Consider the following 16,573-nt stretch of genomic DNA (forward strand, 5'->3'; position numbering starts at 1 on the left):
GTAATTGCACTTGGTTGTTTTGTCTAACGCATTTGCAAATGTTTTAGAACAATTTCCACCTATGAATTACACAGACTAGAATTTGTTCCCTTTTTTTTCCAAATATTTTGTTTACCTGAAAATCTAAGTTACCTTCCCCAGATGAGGAGTTATCCCATCCTGTCAGTGTTTAACGTATGATAATTATAATCTACTTTCATTTTCCATCAAAAGAAAATATACTTTAACATACTTTTGAGCATAATCTGAAGGAAGATCAATGTATGTAGATGACCATAGAATTATATAATGACAAGACCTGAAGGAAGAACATTTATACTGGACCACAGACTGATTTCTTCTTCTTCCCTGTTCGCCTCACATTAGATGAGCAGCCCGGTGTCCTCGATGAAGGCTGCCGTCCGTCGCAGTTCCTCCAGGGTGCCGTACAGTTTGGCTTCCACTGCTGTCGGTGTTGGCCAGTACTTCCTCCTGGATGCTGCATGCGTCGTACAGTCTTGAAGGATGTGGTCGGTTGTCATTGGTCCCTCACCATAAGGGCACTCTCCACTCTGTCCAATGCCAAATTTTGTGTGCATGTGGTGGAGCAGGCAGTTGTATCCAGTCCTCAGGTGGAAGATCTTGACCTGTACCCGTTGTTCCAGCAGATGGTATCTGTCTTCTGGGTTATATTTGGGGTGCTGGAGGCGCCACTTTATACCTTGCTGTGCCTTGATGATTGTCTTGATTTCATCGTATGACACCAGTTTGTTGGCCTGCTCCTTCTGTGCACCGTCTTTTGCCAGAATGTCCGCTTTTTCGTTGCCTCTGATGCCACAGTGTGCTGGTACCCATTGTATCACCACTTTCTCCACTCTGGCACTCAGGGCAACACGGGCTGAAGTGAGATGGACCACAGACTGATAACAAAGACTGAAGGAAGCAGAACATATGTGCAGGACTGTGTGAGTGTCGGTGGCCGGGCCGGAACCAGACGATCCACACACCTGGTGTAACATACTACCTGGACGGTGCTCACACTGCTGATAGTTTTCAGGTACACAATGTGTGTGTGTGTGTGTGTGTGTGTGTGTGAGCAGGCTTTCAGTTACAAAGACTGAAATAAACAGTTCCTTACCTGCCATGATTTTACCTGTGTGTGACAATAAACAGTTCCTTACCTGCCATGATTTTACCTGTGTGTGACAATAAATAGTTCCTTACCTGAAGTGATTTTACCTTTGTGTGACAATAAATAGTTCCTTACCTGAAGTGATTTTACCTGTGTGTGACAATAAACAGTTCCTTACCTGACATGATGTTACCTGTGTGTGACAATAAACAGTTCCTTACCTGAAGTGGTGTTACCTGTGTGTGACAATAAACAGTTCCTGACCTGACATGATTTTACCTGTGTGTGACAATAAACAGTTCCTTACCTGACATGATGTTACCTTTGTGTGACAATAAACAGTTCCTGACCTGAAGTGATTTTACCTGTGTGTGACAATAAATAGTTCCTTACCTGAAGTAATTTTTCCTGTGTGACAATAAATAGTTCCTTACCTGAAATGATTTTACCTGTGTGTGACAATAAATAGTTCCTTACCTGAAGTGATTTTACCTGTGTGTGACAATAAATAGTTCTTGACATGAAGTGATTTTACCTGTGTGTGACAATAAATAGTTCGTGACCTGAAGTGATTTTACCTGTGTATGACAATAAATAGTTCCTTACCTGACATGATTTTACCTGTGTGTGACAATAAACAGTTCTTTACCTGACATGATTTTACCTGTGTGTGACAATAAATAGTTCCTTACCTGAAGTGATTTTCCTGTGTAACAATAAACAGTTCCTTACCTGAAGTGATTTTACCTGTGTGTGACAATAAACAGTTCTTTAGCTGACATAATTTTACCTGTGTGACAATAAATAGTTCCTTACCTGAAGTGATTTTCCCTGTGTGTGACAATAAACAGTTCCTTACCCGAAGTGATTTTACCTGTGTGTGACAATAAACAGTTCTTTAGCTGACATAATTTTACCTGTGTGACAATAAATAGTTCCTTACCTGAAGTGATTTTCCCTGTGTGTGACAATAAACAGTTCCTTACCCGAAGTGATTTTACCTGTGTGTGACAATAAACAGTTCTTTAGCGGACATAATTTTACCTGTGTGACAATAAATAGTTCCTGACCTGAAGTGATTTTACCTGTGTGTGACAATAAATAGTTTCAGGTGATTTTACCTGTTTGTGACAATAAACAGTTCTTTAGCTGACATAATTTTACCTGTGTGACAATAAACAGTTCTTTAGCAGACATAATTTTACCTGTGTGACAATAAATAGTTCCTTACCTGAAGTGATTTTCCCTTTGTGTGACAATAAACAGTTCCTTACCAGAAGTGATTTTACCTGTGTGACAATAAACAGTTCTTTAGCTGACATAATTTTACCTGTGTGACAATAAACAGTTCTTTAGCTGACATAATTTTACCTGTGTGTCAATAAACAGTTCCTCACCTGAAGTGATTTTACCTGTGTCTGGCAGCAATGCGTGGACTGGTTCCAGAGAAGCGCTGACAAGGAAAGGAAGGTGTTCAAGTGAGTGCAGTGTGTGGACAGGGGATCTGTAGCGTATTGTATTGCATTGCATTGCATTGCATTGTATTGTATTATTATTACTCTTTGTCACAATTTCTTGCTATTTCTGCCTGCAAGTGAATTTGATTTCCTATCAAAGTGGATTTCCCTGCAGAGTATTGCCGAGGACAACCGTTACTATGTCTGCTGTTGCAACGATTGTTGCTGCTCTCACTGTGCTTCTACTACTACTGCTGCTGCTTCTTCAACTACTACTACAGTTGTCACTACTTCTACCACAACTGCTGCAGCTGCTATTGCTTCTGCCAGTACTCCTGATACGACTAGTAAAGTTGTACTTCCCTGTAGGAAGCAGTAATGGTGATGGAAGATCATTTAAATGTTTAGCATTTGTATGAAAAATAACAACAACAAAACACACACACACACATTGCATTAGGACTCACATAGCGTGAAATATCTTGTATTACTGATTACCGACCATTGTATGTGGCCAATCCCCATGTTACAAATCAGAAAAGGAAAAGAAGAACTACTTAGGGAGTATCATCAGATATGCTTGTTAAATATACCCTAATCCAAGTCTGGCGGGTTACAGAAACGAGAAAAAAGAAAGAAACGAAATTGCCTTATTAGCTAGATAAAAATTGTCATACTCATAAAACCCCAGCCCTGTGAATTTTTCTTTGGAGATAATAAAAGTTCTGCATTCTATCAACTGGTTACCTATTGAGAAAAGAATAGATTGCAAAGTCTCTCTCCTGTGCTACAAATTTATGAATGGCATGGCTCCTTACTTTTCTGAGCTGCTGCAGTACTACTCTCCGTCTTGCCAGCTCTGGTCATCAGGTGATGACCGTCTCTTAAAGATTCCTCCCTGCAAAACCAGATCATGTGGTGGAAAATACACTTTCTCTTTCCATGCTACTTCCTCATGAAACACGCTCCCTTTTCCTGTCATGCTCTTTCTTTCTTTCAAAACCTCTGTGAAAACTCATTTATTTCCAGCCATTTTAATCAGTAAATAGCTTCTTGTCTTCACTTTTATTTAATTTTTTTTTAATTATTGTTACTATTTTTGAAATGTGCACATGTTCATACACCTTTGTGGAGTGATGGCCTAGAGGTAACGCGTCCGCCTAGGAAGCGAGAGAGAATCTGAGTGCACTGGTTCGAATCACGGCTCAGCCGTCGATATTTTCTCCCCCTCCACTAGACCCTGAGTGGTGGTCTGGACGTTAGTCATTCGGATGAGACGATAAACCGAGGTCCCGTGTGCAGCATGCACTTAGCGCACGTAAAAGAACCCACGGCAACAAAAGGGTTGTTCCTGGCAAAATTCTGTAGAAAAATCCACTTCGATAGGAAAAACAAACTGCACGCAGGAAAAAATACAAAAAAAAATTGGGTGGCGCTGTAGTATAGCGACGCGCTCTCCCTGGGGAGAGCAGCCCAAATTTCACACAGAGAAATCTGCTGTGATAAAAAGAAATACAAATACAAATACCTTGACCGGCCAAGGTGTGCTTGCGTGTGTGTGTGTGTGTGTGTGCGTTTTGTGTGGAGTGGGTGTGGCTTTGTGGGTTGAGGTTGGAGCACGAGTATTTGTGCATGCAGTGTTTTTAGTACACACGTGTCAGTGTTCTTTTCATTGCAAATGCTCAGGGCACTTGCATCATCAGATAGGGCGTAGCAAATATCCTCTGATTGTTTTTGATACTATTAAAATGGACTGGACGTGACTAGGGACTTGACATGGGAGTGAAGGTGGTGGTAGCTGCCCATGGAGACAGACACAAAAGAAAAAGGTCCATAACCCACGACTTGTGTGTCTGAGGGGCAGAGTGTGGTGAGTGAGGTCCATAACCCATGACTTGTGTGTCTGAGGGGCAGAGTGTGGTGAGGTCCATAACCCACGACCTGTGTGTCTGAGGGGCAGAGTGTGGTGAGGTCCATAACCCACGACTTGTGTGTCTGAGGGGCAGAGTGAGGTCCATAACCCACGACTTGGGTGTCTGAGGGGCAGAGTGTGGTGAGTGAGGTCCATAACCCACGACTTGTGTGTCCCAGGGGCAGAGTGAGGTCCATAACCCACCACTTGTGTGTCTGAGGGGCAGAGTGTGGTGAGGTCCATAACCCATGACTTGTGTGTCTGAGGGGCAGAGTGTGGTGAGTGAGGTCCATAACCCACGACTTGTGTGTCTGAGGGGCAGAGTGAGGTCCATAACCCACGACTTGTGTGTCTGAGGGGCAGAGTGTGGTGAGGTCCATAACCCACGACTTGTGTGTCTGAGGGGCAGAGTGTGGTGAGGTCCATAACCCATGACTTGTGTGTCTGAGGGGCAGAGTGTGGTGAGGTCCATAACCCACGACTTGTGTGTCTGAGGGGCAGAGTGTGGTGAGTGAGGTCCATAACCCATGACTTGTGTGTCTGAGGGGCAGAGTGAGGTCCATAACCCACGACTTGTGTGTCTGAGGGGCAGAGTGTGGTGAGTGAGGTCCATAACCCACGACTTGTGTGTCTGAGGGGCAGAGTGTGGTGAGTGAGGTCCATAACCCATGACTTGTGTGTCTGAGGGGCAGAGTGAGGTCCATAACCCACGACCTGTGTGTCTGAGGGGCAGAGTGAGGTGAGGTCCATAACCCATGACTTGTGTGTCTGAGGGGCAGAGTGTGGTGAGGTCCATAACCCATGACTTGTGTGTCTGAGGGGCAGAGTGAGGTCCATAACCCACGACTTGTGTGTCTGAGGGGCAGAGTGTGGTGAGGTCCATAACCCACGACTTGGGTGTCTGAGGGGCAGAGTGAGGTCCATAACCCATGACTTGTGTGTCTGAGGGGCAGAGTGAGGTCCATAACCCATGACTTGTGTGTCTGAGGGGCAGAGTGTGGTGAGTGAGGTCCATAACCCATGACTTGTGTGTCTGAGGGGCAGAGTGAGGTCCATAACCCACGACTTGTGTGTCTGAGGGGCAGAGTGAGGTCCATAACCCATGACTTGTGTGTCTGAGGGGCAGAGTGAGGTCCATAACCCACGACTTGGGTGTCTGAGGGGCAGAGTGTGGTGAGGTCCATAACCCACGACTTGTGTGTCTGAGGGGCAGAGTGTGGTGAGTGAGGTCCATAACCCACAACTTGTGTGTCCCAGGGGCAGAGTGAGGTCCATAACCCATGACTTGTGTGTCTGAGGGGCAGAGTGTGGTGAGGTCCATAACCCATGACTTGTGTGTCTGAGGGGCAGAGTGTGGTGAGGTCCATAACCCACGACTTGGGTGTCTGAGGGGCAGAGTGTGGTGAGGTCCATAACCCATGACTTGTGTGTCCCAGGGGCAGAGTGAGGTCCATAACCCATGACTTGGGTGTCTGAGGGGCAGAGTGTGGTGAGGTCCATAACCCATGACTTGTGTGTCTCAGGGGCAGAGTGTGGTGAGGTCCATAACCCATGACTTGTGTGTCTCAGGGGCAGAGTGTGGTGAGTGAGGTCCATAACCCATGACTTGTGTGTCTGAGGGGCAGAGTGAGGTCCATAACCCTTGACTTGAGTGTCTGAGGGGCAGAGTGAGGTCCATAACCCATGACTTGTGTGTCCCAGGGGCAGAGTGAGGTCCATAACCCATGACTTGTGTGTCTCAGGGGCAGAGTGTGGCGAGCGCTGATATTCAACATGACTGGGGACCGTCCAGTGTCATGTCTGCTGAGAAAACTGAAGGTCAGTTGTGGTGCTCATGTCTGCTGAGAAAACTGAAGGTCAGTTGATCATGTCTGCTGAGAAAACTGAGTTGTGGTGCTCATGTCTGCTGAGAAAACTGAGTTGTGGTGCTCATGTCTGCTGAGAAAACTGAGTTGTGGTGCTCATGCGGGTGGGAGTGTTTCTGAGTTTTATTGGTTTTCGTATCAACAATATTTTGCTAGCTTTGCTGCTGTTGTTGTTTGTTTGTTGTTGCCTTTATTGACTCACTTGTGTAAACAAAGTGAGTCTATGTTTTAACCCGGTGTTCGGTTGTCTGTGTGTGTGTGTGTCTGTGTGTCCGTGGTAAACTTTAACATTGACATTTTTTCTGCAAATACTTTGTCAGTTGACACCAAATTAGGCATAAAAATAGGAAAAATTCAGTTCTTTCCAGTCATCTTGTTTAAAACAATATTGCACCTCTGGGATGGGCACAAAAAAATAAAAAAATGAAGCCTAATTATATGCAAACTGCATTTACTGTTATATTTATATTTTTTGTATTCCCTTAACTTGACACTTTGATCTGATATTCTGACCCAACAACAAGAGCAGTCATTATTATCATTTTTTGTTCAAACAGGAACTTCTTTTGCTAAGCATGGAAGTTTTATTTATTTTGCAAACGTTTTGGTGCAGATAGTAAAAAAGGGAAATTACTCTGTAATTAATGCTAGAGGACTTAATTTGAATCTGATTAGGACTTTTTTCTTTCTTTCTTTTTTTTTTTTTTTTTTTAACGCGAAGCTTTATAATAACAAATACAGAACACATTTTAACGATTAGATTTTTTTTTTTTTTTTACCTGTATCACAAGTGAGTCTTGAAGGCCTTGCCTCTCTTGTTTGTTGTTGTTTTGTTTGTTGTGTTGGTTTCTGTATCAACAATATTTTGCTAGCTTTGCTGTTGTTTGTTGTTGCCTTTATTGTACTTTGTTTTGGTGCAAAGACATCTGTTGTGCAGCCTTGTTGGGGTTTCTCTTTTTGTGTGTGTGTGTGTGTGTTATTCTTCCAAGAAATCATACATTTTTTCTTTAGTTAAGATCAGTAAAGGGTGTTTTGCTGTTGCTATTTTTCAGAATGGAAAGGAAATTTTATGGGTTCAAGGCATACACTCCCACCAACCCCTTTTTTTTTCGGGGGGGGGGGGGGGGGGGGGGGGTCTGTCTGTGTTTTTGTGTCTGTCTTGTTGGCGACTGTGTTTCTTTGTCTGTCTGATGGTGACTGTGTTTGTCTGTCTGTCTGTCTGTTGGTGACTGTGTCTCTCTGTCTGTCTGATGGTGACTGTGTTTGTCTGTCTGTCTGTCTGTTGGTGACTGTGTTTGTCTGTCTGTCTGTCTGATGGTGACTGTGTTTGTCTGTCTGATGGTGACTGTGTTTCTTTGTCTGTCTGATGGTGACTGTGTTTGTCTGTCTGTCTGTCTGATGGTGACTGTGTTTCTCTGTCTGTCTGATGGTGACTGTGTTTCTCTGTCTGTCTGTCTGATGGTGACTGTCTTTCTCTGTCTGTCTGTCTGTTGGTGACTGTGTTTCTTTGTCTGTCTGATGGTGACTGTGTTTGTCTGTCTGTCTGTCTGTTGGTGACTGTGTTTGTCTGTCTGTCTGTTGGTGACTGTGTTTCTGTGTCTGTCTGTCTGATGGTGACTGTGTTTGTCTGTCTGTCTGCCTGATGGTGACTGTGTTTGTCTGTCTGATGGTGACTGTGTTTGTCTGTCTGTCTGTCTGTTGGTGACTGTGTTTGTCTGTCTGTCTGTCTGATGGTGACTGTGTTTGTCTGTCTGTCTGTCTGATGGTGACTGTGTTTGTCTGTCTGTCTGTCTGATGGTGACTGTGTCTGTCTGATGGTGACTGTGTTTCTTTGTCTGTCTGTCTGATGGTGACTGTGTTTTGTCTGTCTGTCTGATGGTGACTGTGTTTCTCTGTCTGTCTGTCTGTCGGTGATTGTGTTTCTGTGTCTGTCTGCCTGATGGTGACTGTGTTTGTCTGTCTGTCTGATGGTGACTGTGTTTCTTTGTCTGTCTGATGGTGACTGTGTTTCTCTGTCTGTCTGTCTGATGGTGACTGTGTTTCTCTGTCTGTCTGCCTGATGGTGACTGTGTTTGTCTGTATGTCTTCCTGATGGTGACTGTGTTTCTCTGTCTGTCTGATGGTGACTGTGTTTCTTTGTCTGTCTGATGGTGACTGTGTTTCTCTGTCTGTCTGTCTGATGGTGACTGTGTTTGTCTGTCTGATGGTGACTGTGTTTCTCTGTCTGTCTGATGGTGACTGTGTTTCTCTGTCTGTCTGTCTGTTGGTGACTGTGTTTCTCTGTCTGTCTGATGGTGACTGTGTTTGTCTGTCTGTCTGTCTGTTGGTGACTGTGTTTTTGTCTGTCTGTTGGCGACTGTGTTTCTGTGTCTGTCTATCTGTTGGTGACTGTGTTTGTCTGTCTGTCTGCCTGATGGTGACTGTGTTTCTCTGTCTGTCTGATGGTGACTGTGTTTCTCTGTCTGTCTGTCTGATGGTGACTGTGTTTGTCTGTCTGTCTGCCTGATGGCGACTGTGTTTCTCTGTCTGTCTGTCTGATGGTGACTGTGTTTGTCTGTCTGTCTCTCTGTTGGTGACTGTGTTTCTTTGTCTGTCTGTCTGATGGTGACTGTGTTTCTCTGTCTGTCTGTCTGATGGTGACTGTGTTTCTCTGTCTGTCTGATGGTGACTGTGTTTCTCTGTCTGTCTGTCTGTTGGTGACTGTGTTTGTCTGTCTGTTGGTGACTGTGTTTGTCTGTCTGTCTGTCTTGTTGGTGACTGTGTTTCTCTGTCTGTCTGTCTGTTGGTGACTGTGTTTGTCTGTCTGTCTGCCTGATGGTGACTGTGTTTCTCTGTCTGTCTGATGGTGACTGTGTTTGTCTGTCTGTTGGCGACTGTGTTTCTCTGTCTGTCTGTCTGTTGGTGACTGTGTTTGTCTGTCTGTCTGTCTGATGGTGACTGTGTTTCTCTGTCTGTCTGATGGTGACTGTGTTTGTCTGTCTGTCTGTCTGATGGTGACTGTGTTTCTCTGTCTGTCTGTCTGTTGGTGACTGTGTTTGTCTGTCTGTCTGTCTGATGGTGACTGTGTTTGTCTGTCTGTCTGTTGGTGACTGTGTTTGTCTGTCTGTCTGCCTGATGGCGACTGTGTTTCTGTGTCTGTCTGTCTGATGGTGACTGTGTTTCTCTGTCTGTCTGATGGTGACTGTGTTTCTCTGTCTGTCTGATGGTGACTGTGTTTGTCTGTCTGTCTGTCTGATGGTGACTGTGTTTGTCTGTCTGTCTGTCTGATGGTGACTGTGTTTCTGTGTCTGTCTGTCTGATGGTGACTGTGTTTCTCTGTCTGTCTGATGGTGACTGTGTTTCTCTGTCTGTCTGTCTGTTGGTGACTGTGTTTGTCTGTCTGTCTGTCTGATGGTGACTGTGTTTCTCTGTCTGTCTGTCTGATGGTGACTGTGTTTCTCTGTCTGTCTGTCTGATGGTGACTGTGTTTGTCTGTCTGTCTGCCTGATGGTGACTGTGTTTCTCTGTCTGTCTGCCTGATGGTGACTGTGTTTGTCTGTCTGTCTGATGGTGACTGTGTTTCTCTGTCTGTCTGTCTGATGGTGACTGTGTTTGTCTGTCTGTCTGTCTGATGGTGACTGTGTTTGTCTGTCTGTCTGATGGTGACTGTGTTTCTTTGTCTGTCTGATGGTGACTGTGTTTCTCTGTCTGTCTGTTGGTGACTGTGTTTGTCTGTCTGATGGTGACTGTGTTTCTCTGTCTGTCTGATGGTGACTGTGTTTCTTTGTCTGTCTGTCTGATGGTGACTGTGTTTCTCTGTCTGTCTGATGGTGACTGTGTTTGTCTGTCTGTCTGTCTGATGGTGACTGTGTTTCTCTGTCTGTCTGTCTGATGGTGACTGTGTTTCTCTGTCTGTCTGTCTGATGGTGACTGTGTTTCTGTGTCTGTCTGTCTGATGGTGACTGTGTTTCTCTGTCTGTCTGTCTGTCTGTCTGATGGTGACTGTCTTTCTCTGTCTGTCTGTCTGTCTGATGGTGACTGTCTTTCTCTGTCTGTCTGTCTGTCTGTTGGCGACTGTGTTTCTGTGTCTGTCTGTCTGATGGTGACTGTCTTTCTCTGTCTGTCTGATGGTGACTGTGTTTCTCTGTCTGTCTGTCTGTTGGTGACTGTGTTTGTCTGTCTGTCTGTCTGATGGTGACTGTGTCTGTCTGTTGGCGACTGTGTTTCTGTGTCTGTCTGTCTGATGGTGACTGTCTTTCTCTGTCTGTCTGATGGTGACTGTGTTTCTCTGTCTGTCTGTCTGTTGGTGACTGTGTTTGTCTGTCTGTCTGTCTGATGGTGACTGTTTCTCTGTCTGTCTGATGGTGACTGTGTTTCTCTGTCTGTCTGTCTGTTGGTGACTGTGTTTGTCTGTCTGTCTGTCTGATGGTGACTGTTTCTCTGTCTGTCTGATGGCGACTGTGTTTCTGTGTCTGTCTGTCTGATGGTGACTGTGTTTGTCTGTCTGTCTGATGGTGACTGTGTTTCTCTGTCTGTCTGTCTGTCTGATGGTGACTGTGTTTGTCTGTCTGTCTGTCTGTCTGTCTGATGGTGACTGTGTTTGTCTGTCTGTCTGTCTGATGGTGACTGTGTTTCTGTGTCTGTCTGTCTGATGGTGACTGTGTTTGTCTGTCTGTCTGATGGTGACTGTGTTTGTCTGTCTGTCTGTCTGTTGGTGACTGTGTTTCTGTGTCTGTCTGTCTGTTGGTGACTGTGTTTCTCTGTCTGTCTGTCTGATGGTGAATGTGTTTCTCTGTCTGTCTGTCTGTTGGTGACTGTGTTTGTCTGTCTGTCTGCCTGATGGTGACTGTGTTTCTCTGTCTGTCTGTCTGTCTGATGGTGACTGTGTCTGTCTGATGGTGACTGTGTTTGTCTGTCTGTCTGTCTGATGGTGACTGTGTTTGTCTGTCTGTCTGTCTGATGGTGACTGTGTTTGTCTGTCTGTCTGTCTGTTGGTGACTGTGTTTGTCTGTCTGTCTGTCTGATGGTGACTGTGTTTGTCTGTCTGTCTGTCTGTTGGTGACTGTGTTTGTCTGTCTGTCTGCCTGATGGCGACTGTGTTTCTCTGTCTGTCTGTCTGATGGTGACTGTGTTTGTCTGTCTGTCTGTCTGATGGTGACTGTGTTTCTCTGTCTGTCTGTCTGATGGTGACTGTGTTTCTCTGTCTGTCTGATGGTGACTGTGTTTGTCTGTCTGTCTGATGGTGACTGTGTTTGTCTGTCTGTCTGTCTGATGGTGACTGTGTTTCTCTGTCTGTCTGTCTGATGGTGACTGTGTTTCTCTGTCTGTCTGATGGTGACTGTGTTTCTCTGTCTGTCTGATGGTGACTGTGTTTGTCTGTCTGTCTGTCTGTTGGTGACTGTGTTTGTCTGTCTGTCTGCCTGATGGTGACTGTGTTTCTGTGTCATAGGACTGTCAGTTCGACATGGCGGCCTTCTGTCCCAACGTGGTGTCCACCATCGCCAGTCAGAACATTCCAGGTGAGGCTCAGGTACACACAGGTGTCTTCACAGGGGCACATTACACCTCTGGTTCACACAGGTGTCTTCACAGGGGCACATTACACATCAGGTACACACAGGTGTCTTCACAGGGGCACATTACACATCAGGTACACACGGGTGTCTTCACAGGGGCACATTACACCTCAGGTACACACAGGTGTCTTCACAGGGGCACATTACACATCAGGTACACACAGGTGTCTACACAGGGGCACATTACACCTCAGGTACACACAGGTGTCTTCACAGGGGCACATTACACATCAGGTACACACAGATGTCTACACAGGGGCACATTACACCTCAGGTACACACACGTGTGTACACAGGGGACATTACACCTCAGGTACACACAGGTGTCTACATAGGGGCACATTACACCTCAGGTACACACGGGTGTCTACATAGGGACAAAATTACACCTCAGGTACACACAGGTGTCTACACGGGCACATTACACCTCAGGTACACACAGGTGTCTTCACAGGGGCACATTACACCTCAGGTACACACAGGTGTCTACACAGGGGCACATTACACCTCAGGTACACACACGTGTGTACACAGGGGCACATTACACCTCAGATACACACAGGTGTCTTCACAGGGGCACAATACACCTCAGGTACACACAGGTGTCTACACAGGGGCACATTACACATCAGGTACACACAGGTGTCTACATAGGGACAAATTACACCTCAGGTACACACAGGTGTCGTACATAGGGGCACATTACACCTCAGGTACGCACAGGTGTCTCTACATGGGCACATTACACCTCAGGTACACACAGGTGTCTACATAGGGACAAAATTACACCTCAGGTACACACAGGTGTCTACACAGGGGCACATTACACCTCAGGTACACACAGGTGTCTACACAGGGGCACATTACACCTCAGGTACACACACGTGTGTACACAGGGGTACATTACACCTCAGGTACACACAGGTGTCTACACAGGGGCACATTACACATCAGGTACACACAGGTGTCTACATAGGGACAAAATTACACCTCAGGTACACACAGGTGTCTACACAGGGGCACATTACACCTCAGGTACACACAGGTGTCTACACAGGGGCACATTACACCTCAGGTACACACACGTGTGTACACAGGGGCACATTACACCTCAGGTACACACAGGTGTCTACACAGGGGACATTACACCTCAGGTATACACAGATGTCTACATAGGGGCACATTACACCTCGGGTACACACGGGTGTCTACATAGGGACAAAATTACACCTCAGGTACACACAGGTGTCTACACAGGCGCACATTACACCTCAGGTACACACAGGTGTCTTCACAGGGGCACATTACACCTCAGGGACACACAGGTGTCTACACAGGGGCACATTACACCTCAGGTACACACACGTGTGTACACAGGGGCACATTACACCTCAGGTACACACAGGTGTCTTCACAGAGGCACAATACACCTCAGGTACACACAGGTGTCTACACAGGGGCACATTACACATCAGGTACACACAGGTGTCTACATAGGGACAAATTACACCTCGGGTACACACAGGTGTCGTACATAGGGGCACATTACACCTCAGGTACGCACAGGTGTCTCTACATGGGCACATTACACCTCAGGTACACACAGGTGTCTACATAGGGACAAAATTACACCTCAGGTACACACAGGTGTCTACACAGGGGCACATTACACCTCAGGTACACACAGGTGTCTACACAGGGGCACATTACACCTCAGATACACACAGGTGTCTACACAGGGGCACATTACACCTCAGGTACACACATGTGTCTACACAGGGGCACATTACACCTCAGGTACACACAGGTGTCTACACAGGGGCACATTACACATCAGTTACACACAGGTGTCTACACAGGGGCACATTACACCTCAGGTACACACAGGTGTCTACACAGGGGCACATTACACCTCAGGTACACACCGTGTCTACACAGGGGCACATTACACCTCAGGTACACACAGTGTCTGCACAGGGGCACACACTGACACATACACACGCACGCACGCTCGCTCACTCACACACACACTCACACTCACTCACTCTCACACACACACACACTGTCTCTCTCTCTCTCTCTCGCTCACACACACACACACACACACACACACCACAGTCACACACACAGACACACACTCACACACATTCTCTCTCTCACACACACTCACACACTTACACACACACATACACACTCTCTCTCACACACACACACACATTACACACATACACACTCTGACACACACACACACACGTTTTGATCAAAACATTCTTCTCCCCAGTGTATGTACAAAACAAGCACCCCTCATGTGCTGTTGCAGACCAGCTTAACCTGATGGTGGAACAGGAAACTGTGCTGAAGAAAAGCCTCAAGTATCGCCAAGCCTGGGACGACCTTTGCGCCCAACTCGGTTCGGAGCCGACCTCAGCGGGCGCCGATTGCAACGGACGCTTGACTCCTTCCCCACCCCCACCCCCACCTCTTCACCGCCACGTTAACAACAACAACAACAACAACGACGATGGCAGTGTTGACTCTCACCTGGTGAACGGTCAATACCAGAATGGGGTGGTGGGTCTGGACGGGTGGTCGCCCACCCAGCGGTGCGTGTCAGCCTGCTTTCCCTGCATCGCTTCAGCCCTGCAGTGGGTGGCCGGGCGGGAGGGGGTGGACTTGGCAGACCCCACACCGACAGGGGGGAAGGGGGAGGGGGACCACATGCAGGTGTTGGTGACGGGCAGTCTGCACCTGGTGGGCGGAGTTCTGGAACTGCTGGTGCCGGACATGAACGACTGATGCTGTTCTCGGTGCGTCTGCACTCGGGAGGGGATGGGGGGGGAGGGGGCAGGCTGTGTCTGGGTGCGTGTGCACCTGGGTCTGTGATGTGTCGCAGGTGTGTGTGCACCTGGTTTGTGTCATGTCTGTGGCTTGTTGTGTGCGAGCGTTGTTTGTGGCGTGTCAGCCTCGTGTATTCTTGGTTTGTTATATGTTAAGTGTGTGCGTTTTTGGTTGTGTGATGTCGTAGGTGCCTTATACCTAATCTGTGACATGTTAGGTGCATAGCGTTCGTGAAGAATTCAGGTGCACAGGCACCTGGTGTGTGACAGGTGCGCAAGCACTTAGTCTGTGACACTGTGTGCATAAATGTATTTGCACAAACTCATATTTGTATGTACTAACAAATGTGTACATGGACACACACAAACTTACACACACATACACGCATAAGCACATGCAGAAAGCACTGTATATTTTTGCACAAACATACGCACACAGATACACAAACAGACACACATGCATGCGCAAATACATGTAAAAGACACACGCTGTATATATGCATACATATACATACGCATACATACATACACAAACATACATGTACAAACACACACATATGCACATTCCCCCCCCCCACCCCCCCTCACCCATGAACCCTCCACTCACACACACATACGTTTTTTTTTTGCGTTTTCTTCACCACAGATATGGAAAGTACACTTGCCCACACACATGTTGATACACACAGACAGTAAAACAAATCATGTATCTGACAGATATTGACTTTGTTTTGGATGAAGCACTGGTAACCAGACCGTTTTTACTCAGCATCTCACATTCTGTTGAAATCTGATATACTGTAAATCCCCTTGTAAACATCCAGTGTCTAATAAACGCCCACCTCCTATGATGGGTTAAAAAACTGTGCGTAGGGTAAAGTACCTTGTAAATGCCCATCCGTCACGTTGGATAAAACCAAAAAACCAAAAAAAGAAACGAACAGCAACACACACACCAGAAAACTGTCATGAACTAACGATAAATCAATCAGCTGTTTGCGACCATGTTGTTTCACAAAGCAGTGCAGATTTTGATCCAGAGATAACGAACAGATTGCCTGCCTGAGATGTCAGCGTTTCATTGCTAAACCAAGTGAAAGCATGACGTCACTCCATGACACAGTGTCTTGTTTGAGCAACCAGCGTTCTGTTCTCACTCCCTGTTCACCAGTGTTGTGTGGTGAAACTCTGTCAGGCAGTGTTCTGTTCTCACCCCCAGTTCACCAGTGTTGTGTGGTGAAACTCTGTCAGGCAGTGGACCTGTTCTCACTCCCAGTTCACCAGTGTTGTGTGGTGAAACTCTATCAGGCAGTGTTCTGTTATCACCCCCAGTTCACCAGTGTTGTGTGGTGAAACTTTGTCAGGCAGTGTTCTGTTCTTACTCCCAGTTCACCAGTGTTGTGTGGTGAAACTCTGTCAGGCAGTGGACCTGTTATTACCTCCAGTTCACCACTGTTGTGTGGTGAAACTCTGTCAGGCAGTGGACCTGTTATCACCAGTGTTGTGTGGTGAAACTCTGTCAGGCAGTGGACCTGTTATCACCAGTGTTGTGTGGTGAAACTCTGTCAGGCAGTGGACCTGTTATCACCAGTGTTGTGTGGTGAAACTCTGTCAGGCAGTGGACCTGTTATCACCCCCAGTTCACCAGTGTTGTGTGGTGAAACTCTGTCAGGCAGTGGACCTGTTATCACCAGTGTTGTGTGGTGAAACTCTGTCAGGCAGTGGACCTGTTATCACCAGTGTTGTGTGGTGAAACTCTGTCAGGCACTGTACCTGTTATCACCCCCAGTTCACCAGTGTTGTGTGGTGAAACTCTGTCAGGCAGTGTTCTGTTAT

The 16,573-nt window shown here is 46.4% G+C and overlaps 1 protein-coding gene across 2 annotated transcripts in view; it reads left to right on the forward strand.

The window, feature by feature from the left end:
- Positions 1–16,001, forward strand: part of LOC143276187 (folylpolyglutamate synthase, mitochondrial-like) — a 55,792-nt gene extending 39,791 nt beyond the window's left edge. For both annotated transcript variants that reach the window (XM_076580627.1, XM_076580628.1), the window contains 5 exons: positions 939–1,036; positions 2,537–2,589; positions 6,223–6,298; positions 11,774–11,843; positions 14,221–16,001. In XM_076580627.1, coding sequence (XP_076436742.1) covers positions 939–1,036; positions 2,537–2,589; positions 6,223–6,298; positions 11,774–11,843; positions 14,221–14,696 — 773 coding nt within the window. In that variant the 3' untranslated portion in view covers positions 14,697–16,001. The remainder of the gene's footprint in view (positions 1–938; positions 1,037–2,536; positions 2,590–6,222; positions 6,299–11,773; positions 11,844–14,220) is intronic.
- The last annotated feature ends 572 nt before the right edge of the window (positions 16,002–16,573 follow it).

This window comes from Babylonia areolata, chromosome 31, assembly GCF_041734735.1.
Source record: "Babylonia areolata isolate BAREFJ2019XMU chromosome 31, ASM4173473v1, whole genome shotgun sequence".
Taxonomy (NCBI): domain Eukaryota; kingdom Metazoa; phylum Mollusca; class Gastropoda; order Neogastropoda; family Buccinidae; genus Babylonia; species Babylonia areolata.